The sequence below is a fragment of the Carex rostrata genome, chromosome 5 (assembly GCF_964058835.1).
Source record: "Carex rostrata chromosome 5, lpCarRost1.2, whole genome shotgun sequence".
In the NCBI taxonomy this organism is placed as follows: Eukaryota; Viridiplantae; Streptophyta; class Magnoliopsida; order Poales; family Cyperaceae; genus Carex; species Carex rostrata.
Window position 1 is genome coordinate 9,812,889 of NC_135922.1, and position 23,235 is coordinate 9,836,123.

Below are 23,235 nucleotides of genomic sequence, written 5' to 3' on the forward strand. Positions count from 1 at the left end.
CATGACTAATGTGACATTACTATTCCTGTGCCGTATAAATTTAACCTGGTCACAACACGGCACATATTTTGATCCCTACCCCTTATCAATAGAAAATTTTGCACTTTCGATCTTTGAAGTTTTATCTTTTACAAAAAAATATTACTAGATCCTCTCATAAATTATGAAATTATATGATACTTATTTATTCAGTCCCTATTACAATTTTCTAGTTTCAGTCGCCTATTACAATTTTCTAGTTCCACCTCTGCTGAGTCCATTTTTGAAAAAGATATGTATGAGTACACTTATACAATTAATGTTCAAATTCAAAACCTATTCACATAATAAAACCAGGTACACATGTACCATATATATATATATATATACCAGTGGATTTTATTAATCTCTTACCAGAATCAAAAGCTACACTAGTGCTATATAGCTTTAATCAAAATTATTTTCAATTTTTATTTCAAAAAGAAAAGCAATTTATTATTTTAAATTTAATAACCACGACGAATAACGTCATATATGACTCGAAGAACACTCTTTGATTTCTTCTCTTGAGGAAGCCTTAGAAAATTGGCAACCTTGTCAAAATCTCCTTGGTTAAGAGAACCATCTATGGTTGTATCATCTATCACTATTTCTTTGTGGAGCTTAGGAGGAGATAATGCCCATTGCATCGCCCAAATTGCGAGAGGCCGCATGTACTGTATCGACCGGTACTCCCCTGTTTCCGTCCATGCTTCAGGGGTTTGAAATGAAAATCTGCAATTTTTAAAGGATTAACATAATAAATTAATTAGCATCATTTGGGGTTGTAGTGTAGTTCAACACTTTAAACATTTCAAATGCAAAGTGCCCATTTAAGCAAACATTTCATCCAAATGATGTGCTTAATTGTTCTTCTTTGTCACAAATGCAAAACTAAAGACAAAATAGTAAGCCTATGGTACTATGCATAGTGTGGATTGGTTGGTGCTATGAATTAATATCTTTGTTTTTTTAAGTCTAAATAGTCAATCTAAACCATTCAACATGATCTCCGTATGAAAATGTACTTCTAGATTAAATTTTACATTTTTAGAATTTTTTTAGTATATTTTTTTATAGGTAGAAATCCACTTGAACGGAAAATTCTAGACCATTCAAAAGTAGTAGTTTTCTACCTATCAAAAAACATGTAAGAAAATTAAAAAATATATATATTACTTGAACTTTAAAAATGAATATATTGATCCATAGTACAGATCAGAAATTGCAAAATAAAGAAATAATTAGGAGGGCTTTTGCAATTGGCACAATTAGAGGCAGGGACTTACCAAATCAAATTAGGGTTTTGCCTTTGCTCCACTGATTAAACAACCTAGTTGTTTAGAAACCCAAATCAAACTAAAATTGGTCCCAAAATTGAGAAATTTGAGAAGAAAAACCTTGCACATAGAAGCAATCCATGTCGACATGAGCAATTACACGAGGCTCTTGATGTTCGAAGGGACTTAACAAACAAAAGTATCAAGAAAAACCCGTTATACAGAGATCACATCATGAGGTATTTGGGCGAAGACACTGATTACATTATATAAAACCCGTTATACAGAGATCATACCAGTGAGTGAAGAACTCGACGATGGCATAGGAAGTGGGGGAGCTCTTGAGCACCTCATCAAAATTCGTGGAAGAGATGCCAAAGCTCCAATTTTCTAGCATCTTCAATTTGTGTTTTGTTTATTAATCTTCAACAGGTTCATTTCAATATTTTTTGTCCCTTGAAAAAAATTAGACAAATTTTTTTTTGTAGAATATATCTTATAACAAATCTAGTAAAATGGTTCAAACAACTAGTAATATATCTTGTGAAAGATCTGATTGAAAAGACAGCAAAAGCCAACTGTGGGGATTTAAGCAACAGTAAAGTGAAAAACTAATGCTAGCAATAGAGGGTGTACCGTGTACTCAACACTTGAAACTATGGGGCGGAGGTGAGAATATGCTCCTGGCGACGATCTGGCGGAGCGAATGGCCGGCGCGGCAGTCGAGTGGTGGAGTGGCGATGTCATCTCTAATGGCTCTTGAGATGTTGAGTACCCGAAAGCTCTTGAGCACCTCATCAAAATTCGTGGAAGTGGGGGAGCTCTTGAGCACCTCATCAAGAAAAAGAAAGAGAAGTGGAAGAGATGCCATCTCTAATGGTGAGTTGCAATCGCAAGAGAAGTGAAAGAGGCGTCTTTTTTGGCGATCAATTTCAGCGATTGATTTTCAAGAAGAGAGAGGTTTGGGGTTTTGGCAATCGATTTCAAAAGGATTTTGACGATAGATTTCGTATCAGCGCTGGCGCCTTTTTTTTTGGCAGAGAAGAAGGGTGTAGGCGCTGACGCCTTTTTTTCAGCGAAAAATTTCTCCGATTTTTTAAAAAAAAATAATAATTTAGCGACCGGTGATAGCGCCGGTCGCTGAAAGTGCTACAGATTTTATTTTTTTTTCTATTTTTTTTTGGAAAAAAATGAGTATCAGCGACCGACGTCAGCACCGGTGTCTGATACCAGTCGCTGATAAACCATTTAGTTGTAGTGGGCGTACGCACTCATGCCTTGCGCCTTCCACATGTCGTACGTTTGATCGGGGAAACCCTCGTTCTCTATCATTCCATCTTTATCCTTATCGAATTGGTCCATGTATGCCATGGCAAGATACACAGAAGGCCACACAGATTTTGCAAATGATATGTTTCCTGTTGTAACCACATCTCTGCAACAAAAATAAGAAAAAATTGTGTTGTGTGTTAGATAGTAAAGTAGTTTAAATCTATTTAGTAAATTCTTTCTAGGACACTGTCATGCAAATACAGAGATATTGAAGTGAATTTTTTTTCAATAAAAAAAAGAGTTTTAAGTTAATCCTTCGAATTAGAATTTAAACCAATTTTGAATTGAATTGGTTTGGTTCGAGGCAGGCTTTAATTTGAACTGAAAGAAGAGTTCGAGTTCGATTCGGTGCGATTCGAAATAGCTTGATTTGATTTGTTAATAGTTCCAATTGAGACGAATCGGAGGAGAATCGAAAAAGTTGGAGGTTTCAGACCGAGCCGGGCCAATTTCGAACCAAACCAAATTCAATTCGAGTTCAAACCAATTTTAAACCGAACTGGTTTTAGATTGAAAAAATTAATCATAATTTTTTTTCGAATCAAACTCAATCGAATCACGGGTTACGAGCCTTTTTGCTAACCCAGTATGATCTATCTAATGATTTGAATTTGTCGGAGATTTTACATATATACAGAGGATCCGAACCAATAATAGGATCCGAACCCGAGAAGCAATTAACTGCAATATTTAGGTTGACTAAACAATGACTAAACCCTTCTGGTCAAACAATTACAAGTAACAATCGTACCTAACTCAGAAAAATAATAAATAAATAAAAAATCATAGGTGAAATGTATTTTATTTTAATGCTTCTTGGTCAAAAGTCTTTGTCATTTTGTATATCAATTCCACCGTAAAAAACTAGCAACTGGTAAGATATTTTGAAATTAATAAAGAGTTGCTTTCAAACAGGAATTTTAATATAACAAACAAAACAGAATTTTTAATTATAATTAATTCATCTTATATTAATTAGGGGCAGATTCAGTCTATACCAGGAGACAATTATTTTTTAAAATGCTCACAGTGGCTGTCAGTTACAGATGTAAAGAGTAAAAACAGAAAAAATAAAATAAAAACTACAATTACAACCACAAACAAACAAAAAAAAATCAAACTGCTTCTAGCAACATTGCATCCACAACTTTGCATCTTGTAATGCACATTCCTCAATCATCTTCAAAGGGAATTCTTTCCTTTCAAAGATCTTTTTGTTCTTCTGCTTCCAAATCGTATCCCACAATCGGATTGCCTTTGGACATGTAAAGAACAGGTGCAATATGGACTCTACCCCACCTAACACGCAAGAATCACAATTTGGGGAACAATTGAAACCTGTTCTTACCTTCATTTTGTGGGTGAGCAATCTACATTTCAGTAATAAATAAATGAAGATACGAACTGTTGGAGGAATCTTATATCTCCAAGTTTTATTATATATATGGCCAAGCTATCTTCCCACCGCTCACCATCACCGAATACACTGACTTGGCTGAGTAGTTTTATTATACCAGGAGACAATTAAAAACAAAGATAGAATTAAATATGAAGTATGATTGGGAGTTTGGGACACAAAATCAATAGTAAATTTTAACTCGATTCTTTATTTTAATATGTCGTCGTCATCAATAAAGAATGGAAATTTAATTTTGCAATTGATTACTATAGATCCTCTGAGCATTATAAAATAAAGATATAGAGAGAGATTGATTGATTGATTAAGCTAAGAGAAAAGCAAAGCCAGGTTAAAAGCTATTGGGTACTGAGCAAATAATGGTGAACTGATCTACTTTCAAGATGTTTGCTAAAAGCTTTTCCTTTTCTAATTCTCTATTTCTCTTTGCTGGATTCTCTTTTCTCCTTCTCTTCGCATATGAACTGATCTCTCACCAATACCTCCCCATCAAATTCTACAACACAACTCCACAACAACACCAAGAAGATGAAGAACAAGTACCAGCTTCTGTGAATGCATCTGTCATTGACCCATGCACCGGCCGCTACGTCTATCTCTATGACCTACCCGATCGCTTCAACTCTCAAATCGTACAAAATTGCCGAAATCTCTCTGTTAGTTCTGACATATGCATATATGTCACCAACTCCGGTCTGGGTTGTAAACTTAATGACACCAGGTCCAGTACAGTACTATCTGAAACCGGCTGGTACGTCACCGACCAGTTTATGCTCGAAATTATTTTTCATAACCGCATGAAGCAGTACAAATGCCTCACTACCGACTACTCCAAATCAACCGCAGTCTACATTCCGTTTTACCTTGGACTTAGCGTAATGCGGAAACTATGGGAAGACAGTCCATCACAACTTGATGCTCTGACGATTGATCTTTTTCGCTGGCTTCGGGCTCGGCCTGAGTGGACCGCTAAGGGTGGAACGGATCACTTTATGGCCATTGGTCGAGTAGTGTGGGATTTCCAGCGCACCACCGACAATGATTGGGGTGTCAAATTCTTGACTACACCTGAGGGGAAAAACATAACAGCACTTTTGATCGAGACCAGTAGTTGGCGAGAAAATGAATTTGGGATCCCCTACCCGACCTACTTCCACCCTTCGGAAAATAGCCAAGTAGTCGCATGGCAAGAGAAGGTTAGGTCCACAAAGAGACAGTGGCTCTTCTCATTTGCCGGAGCCAGACGTCCCAGTGAAATTTCCACGACACGAGATTTGATAATTGATCAGTGTGACAATGCGACATTGTGCAACCTCCAGGAGTGCGGCAGTGGGGCCAAGAACTGCTATTTGCCGAGCAATATAATGGGAGTGTTCATGAGTTCTATGTTTTGTCTACAGCCTCCGGGAGACACTTTCACGAGGAAGTCGGTATTCGATTCGATGGTAGCAGGCTGCATACCCGTGTTCTTCCGCTCTGAAACGGCTTATACACAGTATCGTTGGTACTTGCCAAGTAACTTCAACAAGTTCTCGGTGTACATACCGGAGAAGGCCGTGAGAGAAAAGACAGTGAGGATAGAGGATTTGCTGCTCGGGTACAGCGATGAGCAGATACACGAGATGCGAGAGAATGTTATCTCAATGATACCGACACTTGTGTACAAAGATCCTACGACTGAATCCGATGACGACATCCATGATGCGTTTCGTGTTGCGGTTGATGGTGTACTTTTGAGGATTCATAGCAATCAAGTATTGTAGTTTAATTTCATAGAATTTAATTCATTTATAATGCAAAATTTTAGAAGCATGTAATGTTATGTCAAGCCATTCTTTATCCTTTGAGAGGACAAGTGAAACAATTTTGCAAACACCATTGTTGTCAATCTGTGGTGCATGCTTGTTTAAGGTTTGATTTGAAGAAAGGCTCTTGCAGCTTTAATTATATTGTATGTTTATTTATTTACTTCATGTTCTTTAATTTGGAACCCGGTCCCAATGGGCCCAATGGGCCCAATGTAATGTTTTGATCATGAATCTTATCCAGCCCGGCCCAAATAATGGGGTCTTCCGTTCTATGGGCTTTGAATCTGATAAACATGACTAGTCATGTATGGTTATGGCATGACTAATATACTACGACCATTCACGTGCCGTATAAATCTGACTTGGTCAGAGCATAGCACACATTTAGATTCCTATCCCTTATCAATAGAAAATTCACTTTTGACATTTAATGTTTTAATTTTTACAGAAAAATATTACTAGGACCCTTCATAATTAAAATGAAATTACATAATGCTTATTCATCCAGTCCCCTATCTAAATTTCCTAGTTCTGTCCCTGCGTAGTCCGTTTTTGAAAAAGATATGTATGAATACACATATACAATGTTCAAATTCAAAACCTATTCACATAATAAAACCAGGTACACATGTATCATATATACTAATATACCATTGGATTTTATTAGTCTCTTACCAGAATCAAAAGCTACACTATTGCTATATAGCTTTAATCAAGATTATTTTCAATTTTTATTTCAAAAAGAAAAGCAATTCATTATTTTAAATTTAATAACCCCGACGAATAACGTCATATATGACTCCAAGATAACTCTTTGATTTCTTCTCTTGAGGAAGCCTTAGAAAATTGGCAACCTTGTCAAAATCTCCTTGGTTAAGAGAACCATCTATGGTTGTATCATCTATCACTATTTCTTTGTGGAGCTTAGGAGGAGATAATGCCCATTGCATCGCCCAAATTGCGAGAGGCCGCATGTACTGTATCGATCGGTACCCCCCTGTTTCCGTCCATGCTTCAGGGGTTTGAAATGCAAATCTGCAATTTTTAAAGGATTAACATAATAAATTAATTAGCATCATTTGGGGTTGTAGTGTAGTTCAACACTTGTACATTTCAAATGCAAAGTGCCCATTTAAGCAAACATTTCATCCAAATGATGTGCTTAATTGTTCCTTTTTGGCACAAATGAAAAAACTAAAGACAAAAAAGTAAGGCTATGGTACTATGCATAGTGCTAATTGGTTCGTACTATGAATTAATATCTCTATTTTTTCAAAGTCTAAATAGTCAATCTAAACCATTCAACATGATCTCCGTATGAAAATGTACTTCAAGATTAAATTTTACATTTTTTTAGAGTATTTTTACTATATTTTTTTATAGGAAGATAATCACTTGAACGGAAAATTCTAGACCATTCAAAAGTAGTAGTTTTCTACCTATCAAAAAACATGTAAGAAAATTAAAAAAATATATATTACTTGAACTTTGAAGATGAATATATTGATCCATAGTACAGATCAATCTGTGCTATGCATAGTACCATAGCCTCAAGACAAAGGAAGAAATTTGCATCCAACACCCATCAAACTCAAATTTGAATCCGATGGTTCTTCTACCGTATGATCCGCTTTAAAGATCTGTGTGTGCTAGATTAGCACAACTTTTGAAACGAACACGCATAGTTCTTAAAGCGGATTGGACGGTAGAAAAACCCATCACACGCAACCCGTTCCCCAAGACAAAATGTACATGAAGAGGTAAATAAATGAAACTCTTACCCAAACCCATCTGTGGACCAGATACTTTCACAAGCACCTTGTGCAGTATTAAACCCGTTTTCAACCATGCCTTCTTGTATCATAGCTGCAGCCACAGCAAAAGTTACACCAGGCCATATCTCCCTCGATTGAATTGTTGTGGTGTTGGTGTTGCCATCCGGTTTTATTCCATTCATTGCACCAATTTTCCCATCCTTCACCTTTAAAACGTTGAATTTGTATATTGTTTCAAATGTAGTACGTATTTGCTTTTCGTCTACTATTGGTTCAAGACCACATGCTCTTGCATACCTGTATCACCAAAATTGATAACATGTTCATAACTTCATGCACATATATATAATATTTGCTACAAATATCAAGGATATTAATTTAGCTAAGAAAACTCTTTATTTTTGTTTAACTTGTCCTCATATATAGGGGTGTTCATTGAGACCGGTTTATTTGGTTATCAGCTGAAACCAAAAGGTTGGGATTAAATGGTTCAGTTTTCGGTTTAAATAGATCGGTTGCGGTTGAATTTTTGAATAACTTTGGTTTTTTTTTATATATGGTTCTGTTTAGATTTCTTTCAAAATACAAAATAGAACGAACCGACCGAATTCTAAATAGTTCAAATCAATAGTTCAAATTTTGGTTTGGATATTTTGTATGTAATTGAACAATATGTGGAATGTCAACAATGTATAAATAATTCATATTTATTTCCATTAATATTAAATTTATTAATGTATGTATTGAGTTTTGATCCTTTAAAATTAATTTCTTTTTTTCTGTTCAACCAAACAAACTGACATTTACTTTAGTTATAATTGGTTCGTTGGTTATCCGGTTAACAAGTTTAATTCAGTTAATTTTGGTTATACTTTTGAAAAATGAATAAAATTTTGGTTTGACTATTTTAAGCATACCATTGACCGGCAAGCTGGTCGGCCTGGATCCATGAGCTCATTTCGCCACCAGAATTATCGTAATTAAAATATGATCCATTCCACAATTTTGCATAAACCCCCTTAGTCTTCTGGTACCTCGCCCAGAAGTACTCCTCTGATGCCTTGTCCCCGACAATACGTGCCATGGCCGAGGCGGCCTGAAGAGCCGCTAGCCATAGGCCGCCGGAGTACGCACTCATGCCTTGCGCCTTCCACATGTCGTACGTTTGATCGGGGAAACCCTCGTTCTCTATCATTCCATCTTTATCCTTATCGAATTGGTCCATGTATGCCATGGCAAGATACACAGAAGGCCACACAGATTTTGCAAATGATATGTTTCCTGTTGTAACCACATCTCTGCAACAAAAATAAGAAAAAATTGTGTTGTGTGTTAGATAGTAAAGTAGTTTAAATCTATTTAGTAAATTCTTTCTAGGACACTGTCATGCAAATACAGAGATATTGAAGTGAATTTTTTCAGTAAAAAGAAGAAGGGCATTAAGTTAATTTTAATGTATTTATTTTTCATTATTTTTAACCACTTGATTTTATAAGAAATGAATTTGAAAATTAATAAATTTTGCATGTAAATGAATCACTCGTAAGGTAGACCGATTTGAACAGTTTTGATTCATTGTTTGATGAAATTTGGAGACTGTCATGACTAAAATAACACAAATTTTATAGTAGCTAGACACTTTAAGAAAATAGAAATGGCCAAAAATAATGGCAATTTCAACAGATATGAACATATTTTTAAACTAATAAAGGCATGATTTATATTAAAAAATATTAAAAAAAATCACCTGTAAATTTGCAAGACAAACTTGGGGTTCAAATCCTTCCATCGATTGGTATTTTGAAGCGCATAAGAGTTCACTTCAAACCATGGGTTGTTTAGTCCTATGTCATGTGGGACTGCTCCTAGAGCCTGTTTACAAAATTAATTAAACAAACAACCAAATCAAATCAATATATTGTCATTTGTCACAAGTAAGAGCAAATTCATCAAGAAATTTAAGTAGAAACTATAAATAGTTGTCAAGCACTAAATAGAAATTAAGTTCATTTTAATTTCTATGATTCTATCTCTACACTCATGCACTCAATTAATTTTTATTTTCTTAAAGACCATATCAGCAATTATTTCTGTGGAAAAGAGAACCGAGAACCAATAGAAACAGTTAGAAAACGATTTCTTTAAAAGAAAACTTTTTAAATTAGAAAGTATGTTATATCCCAAAATTATTATAGAAATGCCATGTGTGCTTTTAGAAAAAACTAAATAATCCCAATATAGATGTTCTAATTAAGTACCTTTCTTATAGTAGTGCAACCGCCATCAATAACCCTAACTTTTTCAGGATCATGAATTTTCACGGCCATGGCGAAGTCCCTTTGAATACTCAACTCGAGCTTTGGAAAAAGATACAAGAGAGCGAAAGAGGAATAGAAATGCACATCATAGGTGTTCATCATTTGATACTCTTTTCCTTCCAAGTACAAATATTGGCCGATGTTTTCCTCTCCTTCTCCAAGCAACAAAGGCCCGAATGCGGCATTTGAGGCAATTGGCGATTGCAAGGTGTTACTCATCGAATCCATACCTCTTAAAATTGCATCGGTTGTTTTGTGTTCCTTGTCAAGCGAAAATTTTATGGTCTCGACTGAGGCAAGACTTTGCACCGGAGGCAGTCCATCTGTATTGTAGAACTTTGTTAGGTATACTTGGATAATTTTTTAATGTTAATTTTTAACTTATTAATTCATGTAAAAACAAAATCAACAAGTGGTAGCAGATATCATATCTAACAATTTGGTTTGATATATAAGTTTTAGAATTTTTATTATTAGAAAATTAAAAGTAGAAACATGATGGAGTCACAAAAATTAGAGGCATTTGAACCTTCTTTCTTGTTTCATAATTTGTGGTTGCAGATTTGCTGTAAAATAAAAAAAAATTAAAAAAATTTACCTGTCCAAATTGCACCCCCAGAATTCAAATAGTATAGCTCATTGAACAGTGACAACACATACCTGATGCAAATCAAATAGAAATAAATTTTCAATAAAAAAAATGAAAATTGATGTTCAATAGTTTGAATAATGATAATTTAATACATACCATTCTGGTAGCCTTGTATCATGCAAAATGGGTCTTTGCCATTCTTCAATTTGTTTCTCCCAATTACCATGCTCTGTTTTTCAAACAAGAAAACCTTAAGAAATCTTCATGAATCAACAAATAAATAAGCAAAAATCAATCTGAAGTTTCAAATTCCAACAAAATTTTAACATACCAAGGATTGCATCATGTGCAAGATTTGCTGCAGCACTGTCTTCATTAGTTCCATAGAACTTCGTATAACGTCTATATTTTTGAAATCACCATAAAATTTATATCATAATGTGTCAAACTGTCAAGGTTTAAAACAAATAAGTTCACATTTTTAATAAATTTGTGATGAATTATTCACCTATGATAAGTGGTGCCACTATGAAATTTGACTCTTGGGGAAGCCCATGCAAGAGAGAAGGTCACGGTACGGGTCTCCTGTGCTGGTACAGTAACCATAGCTGAAATTGCTGCTCCGATCAATGACCCCGGGTCTGATGGCTTAGTTGATTCTATTGAACCAAGATGGTCGAAAGATCCATGCTGTCAAAATAAATCAAACATTTTAAAAAAAAATTCCATACTATGGATTCATATCTTTGTTTTTAGAATATAAATAGTCGATCTGAACCGTTCAAGATGATCTTAACATGAAAATGTACTTGGAGATCAAATTTTTTTATTTTTTAGAAGCTTTTTTTACTATTTGTTTGATAGATCGAAAATCACTATTTTTGGAGGACCACAAACTTTAAATCAAGTAATTTTCTATCTTTCTAAAAATATAGTAAAAAATTCTAAAAAATATAAAATCATGTGGAGCAGTTTGTATCAACCGTTTAAACTTTGAATAAATGATAAAGAGTAAAGAGTATACAAATTATAATAATAAAAAGGGTTTTTCTTACCTCTTTGACTTGAGTCCACATGTACTCAGCTGTAAATTCCTTGGATTTACCAGTAATTAAAAAGCAGGGGCATTCTGAAACTTTCACATCCTCTGTCTCCTGAGCAGCAATTGCGAATGTTACAGGGGATTGCTCATCCGCAGTTCTACATGCATGTAAGTTGACTTCAGTATTTCCTTTTCCATGTTTCTTACAACTTTTTTAAATCATATTTACTACTGGTACGCCATATGATAAACTTTTGCATCATATATTATTTTACAGGGAGAATTTCATGTATACTTCTCAGAAAAATTGAAATTACGTATTTCTCCTCTAAAATTCATAATATTATATTAAACCTGCTAATGTTTAAAACCTTAAAAATTTACTCAATTTTTTTTATTTTTACATTAAAACTCATTTTAAATTATAAAGTACTCATTTTAACTTTTATTAAAAAATAAAAATATGTAACATGTTTAAGAGAAATATTTAGTCTTCCGATTGTTCAGTTGTGAGAGCAAATGATTCATTTTTTTTTAATTGTGATGCACATACAAGCATATGCTTAAATGTCATTGTGTATGTGTCACAAGACAATTAGTTACAAGTAAAGAAACAGAATATATTACGGTTACAAAACAATTCGTTAAAAGACGGAACATTTTTCTCACACACTACATATTTTTTATTTTTTAAATAAAGAGTAAAATGGATACTATATAAATATAAAATTATTTTTAATAGAAAAGATAATAAATTGAGTAAATCTATAGGTATCAAAAATTTAAAGGGTAAATATGATGTTGAGAACATAATTTCAAGATTTTTGAGGGATATACAAGAAATTCCGCCTATATTACAATTTAGTCTATGTACCTGTGATGTAGAAGAACTCCACGTACACCATCATGCGCTCTAGGAATATTCAGAGTAATATTCAAAAGTATTAGTTGACAAATTCAGAAAACAAAAAAAAAAAGTCAAGAGAAATGATGAAGTATTTTATTATTTTACAAATTATAATTAAGATGCTCACTTCATTTTTGAATTGAAATGATTTCCAGAGAATCCTGATTCTCCACCAACTGAATTCTGGAAAAATATAAAAAAAAATTTAACATTAACAATAAAAACACCAAGTATACATTAAATTAAAAAAATATATATCTTTAAAATATAAACTTACAGCCCAAGTAAAAAGCAAGGAAACATCTGCTGGAGCATTTCCAGAATTAGATACCTGAAAATTCATTGATTATATTTTTTAAAAGCATCAAAATTATCAAAATTAGCGCAGATTGAAATTTATTATCAATTAATCTCTATTTTTAAATTTCAAACAGTTGATATGTACAGTTCAGTATAATCTCCGTATAAAAATATACTTCTATATTAAATTTTACATTCTTTACATTTTTTTTCTATTTTTTAAAAGTAGTGATTTTCTACCTATCTAATAAAACAGTAAAAATATTCTAAAAAATGTAAAATTTTGTAAACAAGTACATTTTCAAACGGAGATCATATTGAGTGGTTCAAATCACCTATTTGAACTTTGAAAATGAAGATATTGATCCATATTACGTATCAATTCGCGCTATGCGTAGTAAATAGTAAATTAGTGTAGTAATACCGTAAAAGTGAAAACTGCAACTGGATAGCTGCTCTCCTTGTAATTATGAGGAATAAATGGTGACATCTGACGACAAGTGATTTTAATTTCTGGGTCCGGTTCCCCTATTTTTTTAAATTGAAAGAAAAAATATATAAACAAATTCAATGTTCCAATAATGCTCATAGAATTATATATATACTGTCCCAAAAAATATGCAAAAACTGTTTCAAACCTCTTCTTGCCAAATAAAAAAAAAAATTGCTTTCATTTCTTCAATTAGTGTTTTTTTTTTATTAGCTTATTGCATACGGGTAAAGCTAATTAATTTTTTTCCATTAACATATATGGTAATTATTAAAAATAAATATTATAAAATTATATATATAGATATATTTATACGGGGATGATGCATGATATGATATAGTTTTATTAATGGCTCATATATAGTCTATTCAATGGTATATCGAGTACAAGTAAAGATAAAGTTTTTTTATTCAACTTAACGGGCAAGGGTATGAAAATGCTTCCACCGAATTTAAAGAAACATCAATGATTTGATAATGGATAAATAATCAATTTCATAAACTGTATAAAATTACCATCATATACTGTCCATGACCTAGGGTATAAAGCATGATATGTGCATTTCTTTTCATTAAGATTCCAGTCCCAAGAATTAATAAAAGAACTTTTTATTTGCCTGCAATGACATGAAACAAAATTTATAATATATGGAGAAGTATAAGGAGTAATTAATTAGTATAAGAAATGAAAAAAAAAATATATACTTACTTGGGGTTTATTTCAGGGGGTTTTGGAGCTAATACTGTAGAATACTTGGTACCATCAGGACGTGAAATAAAAGCCTAAGAAAATATATTACAAAATTGGTCAAAAAAAATTTCAAATTAGTAAATTTTAGAAGGTAAAAATCTTAGAAGAATAAGAGAAACTCACAGAAAACTGATTTGCTAGAATTCGGTTTTCTTCGGATTCTTGTGGAAATATTTGGAAATTTTGAAAATAGCCCTTGTAACTTCTCCCTATGCTCCCTGAACTGTCAATTGACCAAAGCTTTAGTTAGAATACTACAAAAAAAATATTGAAATAACCTTTCATTTTTTTTCTAATTTTCAAAAGGCTCTCCAGCTATGCCTCGAGGAGCAAGTAGATATTGCAATCTGTTACTTTGTGCTTGGAACCAATTTTAGGGTGAAAACCATGTAGCTCAGACACCAAAAAGAAAATATAAAAAAAAGGACTAGAAATTTTGACATTAAAATTATAAACAGTGAGGCTATGATACTTTGCAAATCACGGATTGGCCCGTATTATGGATTTTTTTTTTAAAGTTCAAATAGTCTATTGAACTGCTCAACATGGTATCCATATAGAAATGTAGTTGAAGACTGAATTTTACTTTTTTAGAATATTTTTGCTATTTTTTTAGATGGTACAGAATTTATAAATTAGGTAATTTTCTACTTATTTTAAGAAAAAGGTAAAAAAAATTCTAAAAAATGTAAAATTCGATCTTAAAGTACATTTTCATATGAAGATCATGTTGCACGGTTCGGATCAACTGTTTGGGCATTGAAAAAGAAAATATAAATCCATAGTACGGATGGATGTGCGTTTTGCTAAGTACCATAGCCTCACTCAATTATAAATATTTACTTCTGTTTTGTATGATTGGTACCAGATGGTCGGTGTATTGGTTATACCCACTTCTTTCCAAAAAATAAAAATATATTATAAATATTAATACATTTTAATATTTATGTGCAAATATCATGCTTACCCAACACCACCAAGTGGGACCCCAATGCAAGGGTTATCCATCCATTTCTTGAAGGGATTCCAACAAGAAGCCTTTACATTTAAAAGAATTAATAAAATTGAATATTATTTACACCAATGAAACTTAATAAAATAAAAAATAACATGAAGGTCATATTTCAAAAATTGTCATATCAAGGTTTAAAATGCTCACACGGCCATTTGCAGTTTCAGTGATGTATAAACGGCATAGTCGAAGAAACATTGGCCCCTGTTATAAATTTAGAAACCATAAGAGAAATCTGAATAATTTTCATGTGTGATAAATTAAAAGATATAGATATAAAGGATATATATTTTACTTACAAGCTCCAATTTCTCATGCATTGATAAAGTAGATAAGCTGAGACCTGTTATCTTTTTGTCATTTTCATCTAATTGCTTTTGCCACCTAATTGGTACAGGCTTTGATGTATCAATTTGTGCCTAATTAAATTACAAATAGAAAAAATATTAATTACAAATTTAGATTTAAGTTCATTATGTTAAAAAAAAAAAGCATGTCAAGCTTTAAGCCTTCAGAACTGTACAAGTAGGTACCACATTTACCAGTAATGGTGAATTTGGATAGTACTTTCTGGTAAAAATAAGCTAAATTACAAATATATCCTTGTATACTGGTAAAAAAAAAAAAGATAATGTAATATACACACCAAGCATGCAAATCACTTGAAAAGAAATATGGTAAAGTGTCCTAATACATTTAGCAGTAATGATAAATTTGGATACTTTAAGGTAAAACCAGCTAAATTACAAATATACCCTTGTATACTGGTAAAAAAAAGATAATGCAACATACGCAACAAGCATGCAACTAGATTCAAAGGAAATATGGTAAAGTGTCCCAATACATTTAGCAGTAATGATAAATTTGAGTACTTTCTGATAAAAAAGCTAAATTCCAAATATACCCTTGTATACTTGTAAAAAAAATATAACACAATATACACATCATGCATGCAAATCACTTGAAAAACAGCTTATTACAAATATACCCTTGTATACTGGTAAAACAAAAGAAGATAATGAAACATACACAACAAGCATGCAACTAACTTGAAAGGAAATTTGGTAAAATGTCATAATACATTTAGCTGTAGTGATAAATTTGGATACTCTCTGGTAAAAAAAATAGCTAAATTACAAATATACCCTTGTTGCTAAGAAAAAAAGATAAATGTAATATAAACACCAAGCATGCAAATCACTTGAAAAAAAAATATTGGGTACTTTCCGGTAAGATAAGCTAAATTACAAATATACCCTTGTATACTGGTAAAAATATAAAAAAAGATAATGTAATATACACACCAATCATGCAAATCACATGAAAAAGAACTATGGTAAAGTGTCCTAATACATTTAGCAGTAATGGTAAATTTGGGTACTTTCTGATTAAAAAAATAAAGATAAATTACAAATATACCGTTGTATACTGGTAAAAAAGATAATTAAATATACACAGCAAGCATGCAAATCACTTGAAAAAGAAATATGGTAAAGTTACCTCTTTCTCAAATCCATTCATGGCCATCTTAAGCTGTAGAAATAAATGCAAATGAGAATTAATCTACAGAGAAATTTATATATTTCACATCAGGATAGCACAAAAAAGGAAGGTACAAAAGTCAGCAAGCCCAATTTGTTTCTTTTAAATTCTCACCGTTGCTGTTTGAGAGAGAGAGAGTGTGTCTTGAATCAATCCCAATCGATCGAGAGAAAGAGAGTTTTGTGTTTGTTATGGATTGCCAAGGAAAGACGCTCTTTGAAGATTCTACCTTTCTAGAAGAAGAGCAATCGAGGGGTTTAAATGTTAAGAGACTAGTTTTCGCTTAATGCAGCGCACTGACTACAAAGGAGAAGCAGCGCTGCAGAAGGTTTTTGCACTGTTCGAAGCTAAAATAGCTCTGTTAAAATATTTACCCCAATCAATCGTCGCTTGTTTTCTCTACCCGCCAAGAAGACCAAATTAATTCTAGAAACGGGTTATCGGGTTCTACCCTTCACCCGTTTAAATCCCACTCCTATAAAAGCTGTCCGTCTGATGAAGGGTTGTAATTAGAATTTGAACCAATTTTGAACCGAACTGGTTTGGTTCGAAGCAGGCTTTAATCTGAAAGAAGAGTTCGAGTTCGATTCGGTGCGATTCGAACTAGTTCGATTTGATTTGTTAATAGTTCCAATTGAGACTAATCAGAGGAGAATCACAAAAGTTGAAGGTTTCAAATCGAGCCAAACTAATTTCGAACCAAACCAAATCCAGTTCGAGTTCAAACTAATTTTGAACTGAACTGGTTTAATTTGTTTCAAACCGAATTAATCGGGAATATTTTTTTAATCAAACTCAATCGAATTACGAGTTACGAGCCTTTTTGCCAACCTAGTCTGATACTCCGATCTATCTAATGTTTCGAATTTGTTGAAGGTTTTACATATACAGAGGATCCGAACCCGAGAAGCAATTGAATGCAATTAGGTTGACTAAACAATGACTAAATTGACAATCTTACCTAACTCAGAAAAAGAATAAATAAAAAAAAATCGTACGTGAAATATATTATTTTAATGCTTCTTGGTCAAAAGTTTTTGTCATAACTCATATATCAATTCAACCGTAAAAAACTAGCAACTGATAAGATGTTTTGAAATTAATAAAGAGTTGCTTTCAAACAGGAATTTTATTATAACAAACAAAACAGAATTTTTAATTGTAACTAATTCATCATCTAATATATATTATATTAGAGGCGGGTCCAGTATACATAGAAGACAACTCTCTCTGAATTCTTATAACTTATAAGTAATACTTATATAATAGGTCTGGATTAATTTGTCACTTTTAAAAATTAATTTTCTCTGTACTGTCTTTTTTGTTTTTTAAAATATGTAAAAGAATATTATTTTATTGTTCTTTTGTTATGTAAGATATTGTTTTTTTTTTTTTTTTATAAGTTATTTTTTATCTAGTATTCAACTTATTCTAATAAGCTATTTGAACCTAATTCGTGTTCCATCATGATATAAATTATGAGTCTGACCATGACACTAACTATTAATCGTCTGGAAACGGGTTATCGGGTTGGACCTGTTACCCACTATATGATCATCTAAATTACGAGATGCTACGGACACAGAGGATCCGAACCAATAAGAGGGTCCGAACCCGAGAAGCTAGGATCCGAACCCGATAAATAATCAACTGTAATTGTGTTGGATAAAAAATAACTGAACACCTCTTGTCAACAGGTTCCGCTTACAATCTACAATCCTACATAACTCGGCAAAAAATAAAAAGTAAAAAAAATAAATAATTATACATAAAATATATTATTTCAATCTATTTCTTGGTCAAAGTCTATCTGTCTATTAATTCAACAGTAAGGAAAAAAAACCAGCAACAGGGAGATATTTTGAAATAACTAGATAAAAAAGAGTTGCTTTCAAATAGGATTTTGATTATAACAGGAATCAACTTAACATTATTCTTTAACACATCATAATAACAAGTTAATAACCTTTTAGATATATGTATTATTTGTAGAGTGATCAGGGGCGGAGCTACTGTAGCACACGTAGGCGCGCAGTTGTTTATTTTTGAATTTTTTTTCACTTTACTAGGTTTTTTAAAGGGCCTTATCTACCTCTGAATTTGATTATGTCTATATCTAAATGATTTTTTACAACCATGTATTTTCTTCTACATATGTCTGTCTATCCATGATAAAATTTCTAGTTACGCAGTGATATTATAATAGCAAAGTGCGGATCAATATGTGCTATTTGGCCCCTCAATTTTAAAAAAACAAATCAGCCTTTATTCCATTAAAACAACATGATGATTTTTTTTTTTAAGGTCCATGATGATGTTATTTTAATGATATCCATCTAAATTTTTTCTCGACAAAAATATTTTTTTATACACTAATCTCAACAAAATTGAACGGTTTTATTGAAATGTTGATAGAAACACCACCTTGACCAACAAAGAAAGATCTCTCTCTCTCTCTCTCTCTCTTTCTCTTTGCTCTCATTTCTTTCAGAAAAACACAAAAATAATGGTAAATTAATATCTTGAAAAGTTGTTTTACCGTTGGTCATGTGATCTTATTTAATATAGGATCGGTCAACAAAATGTGATACCTTTCCTTTAAATTATTAGCAAGTCAACATGACTCATTGAAGAAGAAATCTAGAAGAGATTATTTGAAGCATGAAACTAATGAATTTTTTTATTTTTAGAAATATTAAAAAAAAAATTTCAGAAAAAATGATGAATTGTTTTTTTTTTTCGATCAGAAATAAAGAACCCAATCAGATTTTTTTTTCCCTACAATTAATTTAAAATTAAAATTCGAAAAAAATAACAAAGAGATTTTTTTTGCCCTCTTTTCTTTCAAGAAAAAGACAAAAAATAATATAGGGTTGGTCAAAAAATTAAACTTAGCACCTTTCCTTTGAAATTGACAAATCAACATGACGCAATGAAGAAGAAAAATAGAAGATATTATTTAAATTAAGTGTAATTTTTTAATATATATTTTAGTAAGTGCTAACATATAAAAGTTGCAATTAATTATATCCAAATCACTTTTAAAAGATAGAAGATATTGTGATGACGTATTGTTGTTGAACAAGTTATTTATAATTTTTTTCCTAACAATAATTAGTGGAAGATCCGGTTAAGGATCTCTGTCAATATTTAAAGTTGAAAAATTTAGTCTCATTTTTATCTTAAAATAATAATAATAATAATAATAGTAATAATAATAATAATAATAGTAATAACAACAATATTAATAAATGACTTTTTGTTTTACAAATTTAAGAATTGGAAATTTGCCTTCAAATTTCACTAATTGTGACAATAATGTGTCAAAATTTACATAGATGAACAAAAATCTAAAATAAGCTAAATGCAAAAATCAAATGTAATGGAAAACAAAAAAATTTGTTTGTTTTTACCTGTGCTATAAAAAAACGATCATTTAGATCGATAAATCAGCTAATTAGTCGTTGGCAGCGATCAAACAATTACAAATTTTTCCGACTGATTCGCTAATAATTTTGTATAACGACCAATTTTTTTTAGTTATTCTCGATTAATTGTTTGAACGGTATTTTATCCGTCCGACGAGCGCATACCGTTATTTACAACACCGGTTCTACACAGTACCAACGTTCATGAGTTATGTAAGAAATAAAAAAAATAAACAAAAAAAAGGGAAAAGAGAAAAAGTGTCACAGTAAATAATTAATTCGAAAGTTGTCAAATCAATCTAATTGGATTCAACAAATCAACTTTTAACAGAATATTATGCAATTTTGTTTACTGTGTGCACGTTTGTATGTTTTGTGCGAATAATTTAGTGGCGCATTTTAAGAGGTTTATATTTTAAATGATGACGTGGGACCCACAGGTCAATCATAGATGCGTTGGTAAAATTTGACGGTTCATATATTGCATTTTGTTTAGCCTTTTTTAGTATGGAATAAGATGTAGCTCATAGTTGTAAATAAATTATATTTAAATTGCATGTTGATTTTAATATCTATAATGATGTGATTAGTAATATAAATTGAATACATAATATCTATTTATTTATTTTTGTTGGATTCTTAATTTTCAACTAAAAATTTATTGATTCTTATATATATCATTGTATGACTAAGAGCAGGGGTATCTGATGAACATCAGATCAAATTCAGTATGATGTCCAGTTTAGATCGTTGATTTGCATTGAAATTTGTGCGAAAATTAAAATTGCAATTACTCTATGTAAATATAAACTTAGCACACGAATCTCGACACAGATCAAATGCCTCAAACCACCACAAAAATAACTAAAAATGAATATTGGTAAAGTTGTATTTATATATAGAACTAAATTCACAGGTTTATCTTTGCAATTGAGTTATTATATATTAACTACTTACACATATATAGAAAGCACATGCTGACAATATAAAAGCTGTTTTATTTTTTTCTTTTACATGTAAAAATAATCAAAATAATTTTTTGATATATTAAATCATCAGAATTGAGGACCACATGAGTCAGTTTTCTTTAATATTTAAAAAAAATATTAATAAGCAAAAATTCAAGAGAAAGATGGGCTGCTCAAACTTTCAAATAGTGATAAGCAAATAGGACTTTGAATAGAATGATTGTCAAAGTTTGAATTTGAATTATGATGGCTAGACGGTAATAGTCAAAGCAGGATATTTATATATATCACTACTGAGACTTCATAAACAATTACCAGTTAAGAAATTAGGATACTGGTAAAATAAAATATATTAGTAATTAAAATTTTGTTGCTAGGTTCAGCAGTGGAGTCAAAAAAATTAGTAGGATAGGGTAAATTTAATTTTTTTGGTAATATTTATTTTGAATATTAAGTATATTTTTATAATTTTTTCGGAGCAAAATATTGAAATAAAACCATACTTTGTGGGAAAGTTTTAGACTAAGGATAACTTTATGATTTTTGAATTTTAAATATATTTTATAATTTTTTCTGAGAAAAAGCATAGAAATATATTTTTAGATTTTTTTGAGCCCCTGCTCAATTTTAAGTACATCCCACTTTGATGATATATCTAACTCTTATGATTTACATATTACAAAAAATATTATTTAAATTAAAAAATTAAAATTGAGATATACTCTCAATTATTTAGATGGGTCATCTATAAAATTTGGATTTATCTGATAGAGGAGCCTTCCATGAAATAATGTAAAAATAAAAAATTAACTTAGTCTTATAATTTATGATGAAAAACCAATCACAATTAACTTAAATTTGATATACATGATATCTAAATAATTTACAACACATACAATATTTTTTTTATTTTATCTTTCTTTATAACCTAGAAATCCATGCTTTCAATTCTTTGCCACTATTTGTAGAGAGGTTCATAACGATTACAAATTTACAATCCAGTGCATCGGTCAAATGGATGGCTAGGATTGATTCTCCTATCTTTGTCCCCATACCAAATTCTTCTTAAAATATCTTGACTAAATATTATTCAAATTAAACCTCAACAGTTTGTCAAATCAAATTCAGACTTTAATTGCAAGACTCTTGTAGTCAAATTACTACACGTCTAATTATGATGGAAACGAGACATGTCCGATGGGTATCGGATCCAAATCGGTCTGATTTTTGTTCAAAACTGTTGGATTCGCTTCATGATACGTGCGTGCTTGAACTGTATAAATATTAAAACGGACCGTACAGATCATGAAGCAAATTAAATTGGACCGATTTGAGTTCAATGCTCATCGGGCACGTCTCGCTTGCAAAATTTGAGTGGATATGAAAAAATTCTGAACCATTTAAATCTTTTGTGCACGAATCTCAAAGCACTTAAAACCGGCCCCTCCATATCAACTGGGTTCGTATCCTCTCAGGTATTGTAGAGGATTACCCTCACTTTACGGTTTGAGATTTATCTCAAACCGGTTTGAAATTTGGGCTACAAAAGTGGGCAGTATTATTGGGCTTTGAGATTCGTGCCGAGTTAAAAAGAGATCTAGTAATTGTAAAAGATTCCCTTATCAGATATTGGAGAGTGTGAATTCATATCAAATAGGCACCTTTTATTGGTCTGGCTTTGAATTAACTCAAAAGTTTGATAGGGACTCCCCACCCACGTGCAGAGAACGCGCTTATTGTCAGAGATCTTCTGCGGCTATTGATAAAATGGGTCCAGCTGGTGCTTTCTTTTATTAACCCGCTTTTCATTTTTATCCACTCGCTACACAGTTATTATATATGTTACGCTGTAAAATTCGATTTATATTGATCGAAACATGTCAAACTAGGGACAATAATATACTTTTTCACATAATTTTTTTCAATCATTATTTCTTTATTTCACATTTTTTATTTATAATTTTTGCACCTTGATATTTTTTTTCTTCATTTAACAAACTTAAAAAAAAAGAAATAGTTCAATGTAGCTGCATGTGCTGCTTCCATTTTTTGATTTAATGCCATTTAAACCAGAACCAAAAAGAGAGACCTCATAAATGCAACAGGTAAAACTATATAAAAATGCCAATCATAAAATTACAACAAATTAGTTAATTAGGTCAGATGTCAGGAAATACTGGTAACATATAAAAATTGCATTTATGGTACCATCTTTTTTCCCCATTTATACTGGTATGACATTGCAAGGATCAGAAA

The 23,235-nt window shown here is 31.7% G+C and overlaps 1 protein-coding gene across 4 annotated transcripts; it reads right to left on the reverse strand.

The window, feature by feature from the left end:
• Positions 1-421: 421 nt before the first annotated feature.
• LOC144554115 (uncharacterized) lies at positions 422-16,679 on the reverse strand. Of its 4 annotated transcripts, XR_013511540.1 has the most exons (22): positions 16,542-16,679; positions 15,341-15,460; positions 15,189-15,245; positions 14,997-15,067; positions 14,153-14,252; positions 13,988-14,061; positions 13,795-13,895; positions 13,214-13,317; positions 12,767-12,820; positions 12,617-12,672; positions 12,457-12,495; positions 11,596-11,740; positions 11,049-11,230; positions 10,872-10,942; positions 10,697-10,769; positions 10,547-10,608; positions 9,889-10,271; positions 9,378-9,502; positions 8,548-8,928; positions 7,637-7,927; positions 6,531-6,890; positions 6,405-6,497 (listed from the first exon to the last, which is right to left on the reverse strand). XR_013511540.1 is itself a non-coding variant. In XM_078302360.1 (21 exons), exons 1-21 carry the CDS (start codon positions 16,566-16,568, stop codon positions 486-488), a joined length of 2,784 nt encoding a protein of 927 aa, XP_078158486.1. In that variant the 5' UTR covers positions 16,569-16,679; the 3' UTR covers positions 422-485. The 4 variants fall into 4 exon arrangements, 2 of the variants coding, with proteins under 2 accessions (XP_078158486.1, XP_078158485.1); XM_078302360.1 differs by lacking the exons at positions 6,405-6,497; positions 6,531-6,890 and adding an exon at positions 422-753; XM_078302359.1 differs by having other exon boundaries at positions 6,405-6,890.
• Positions 16,680-23,235: the final 6,556 nt, after the last annotated feature.

Coding starts and splice junctions, on each gene's coding strand:
- LOC144554115 (XM_078302360.1), bottom strand. CDS start 16,568: ATGGCCATGAATGGATTTGAGAAAGAG. Junction 10,770..10,871: donor TGCACATGATGCAATCCTTG/GTATGTTAAAAT, acceptor TTTGAAAAACAG/AGCATGGTAATTGGGAGAAA. Junction 10,609..10,696: donor GATACAAGGCTACCAGAATG/GTATGTATTAAA, acceptor GATTTGCATCAG/GTATGTGTTGTCACTGTTCA.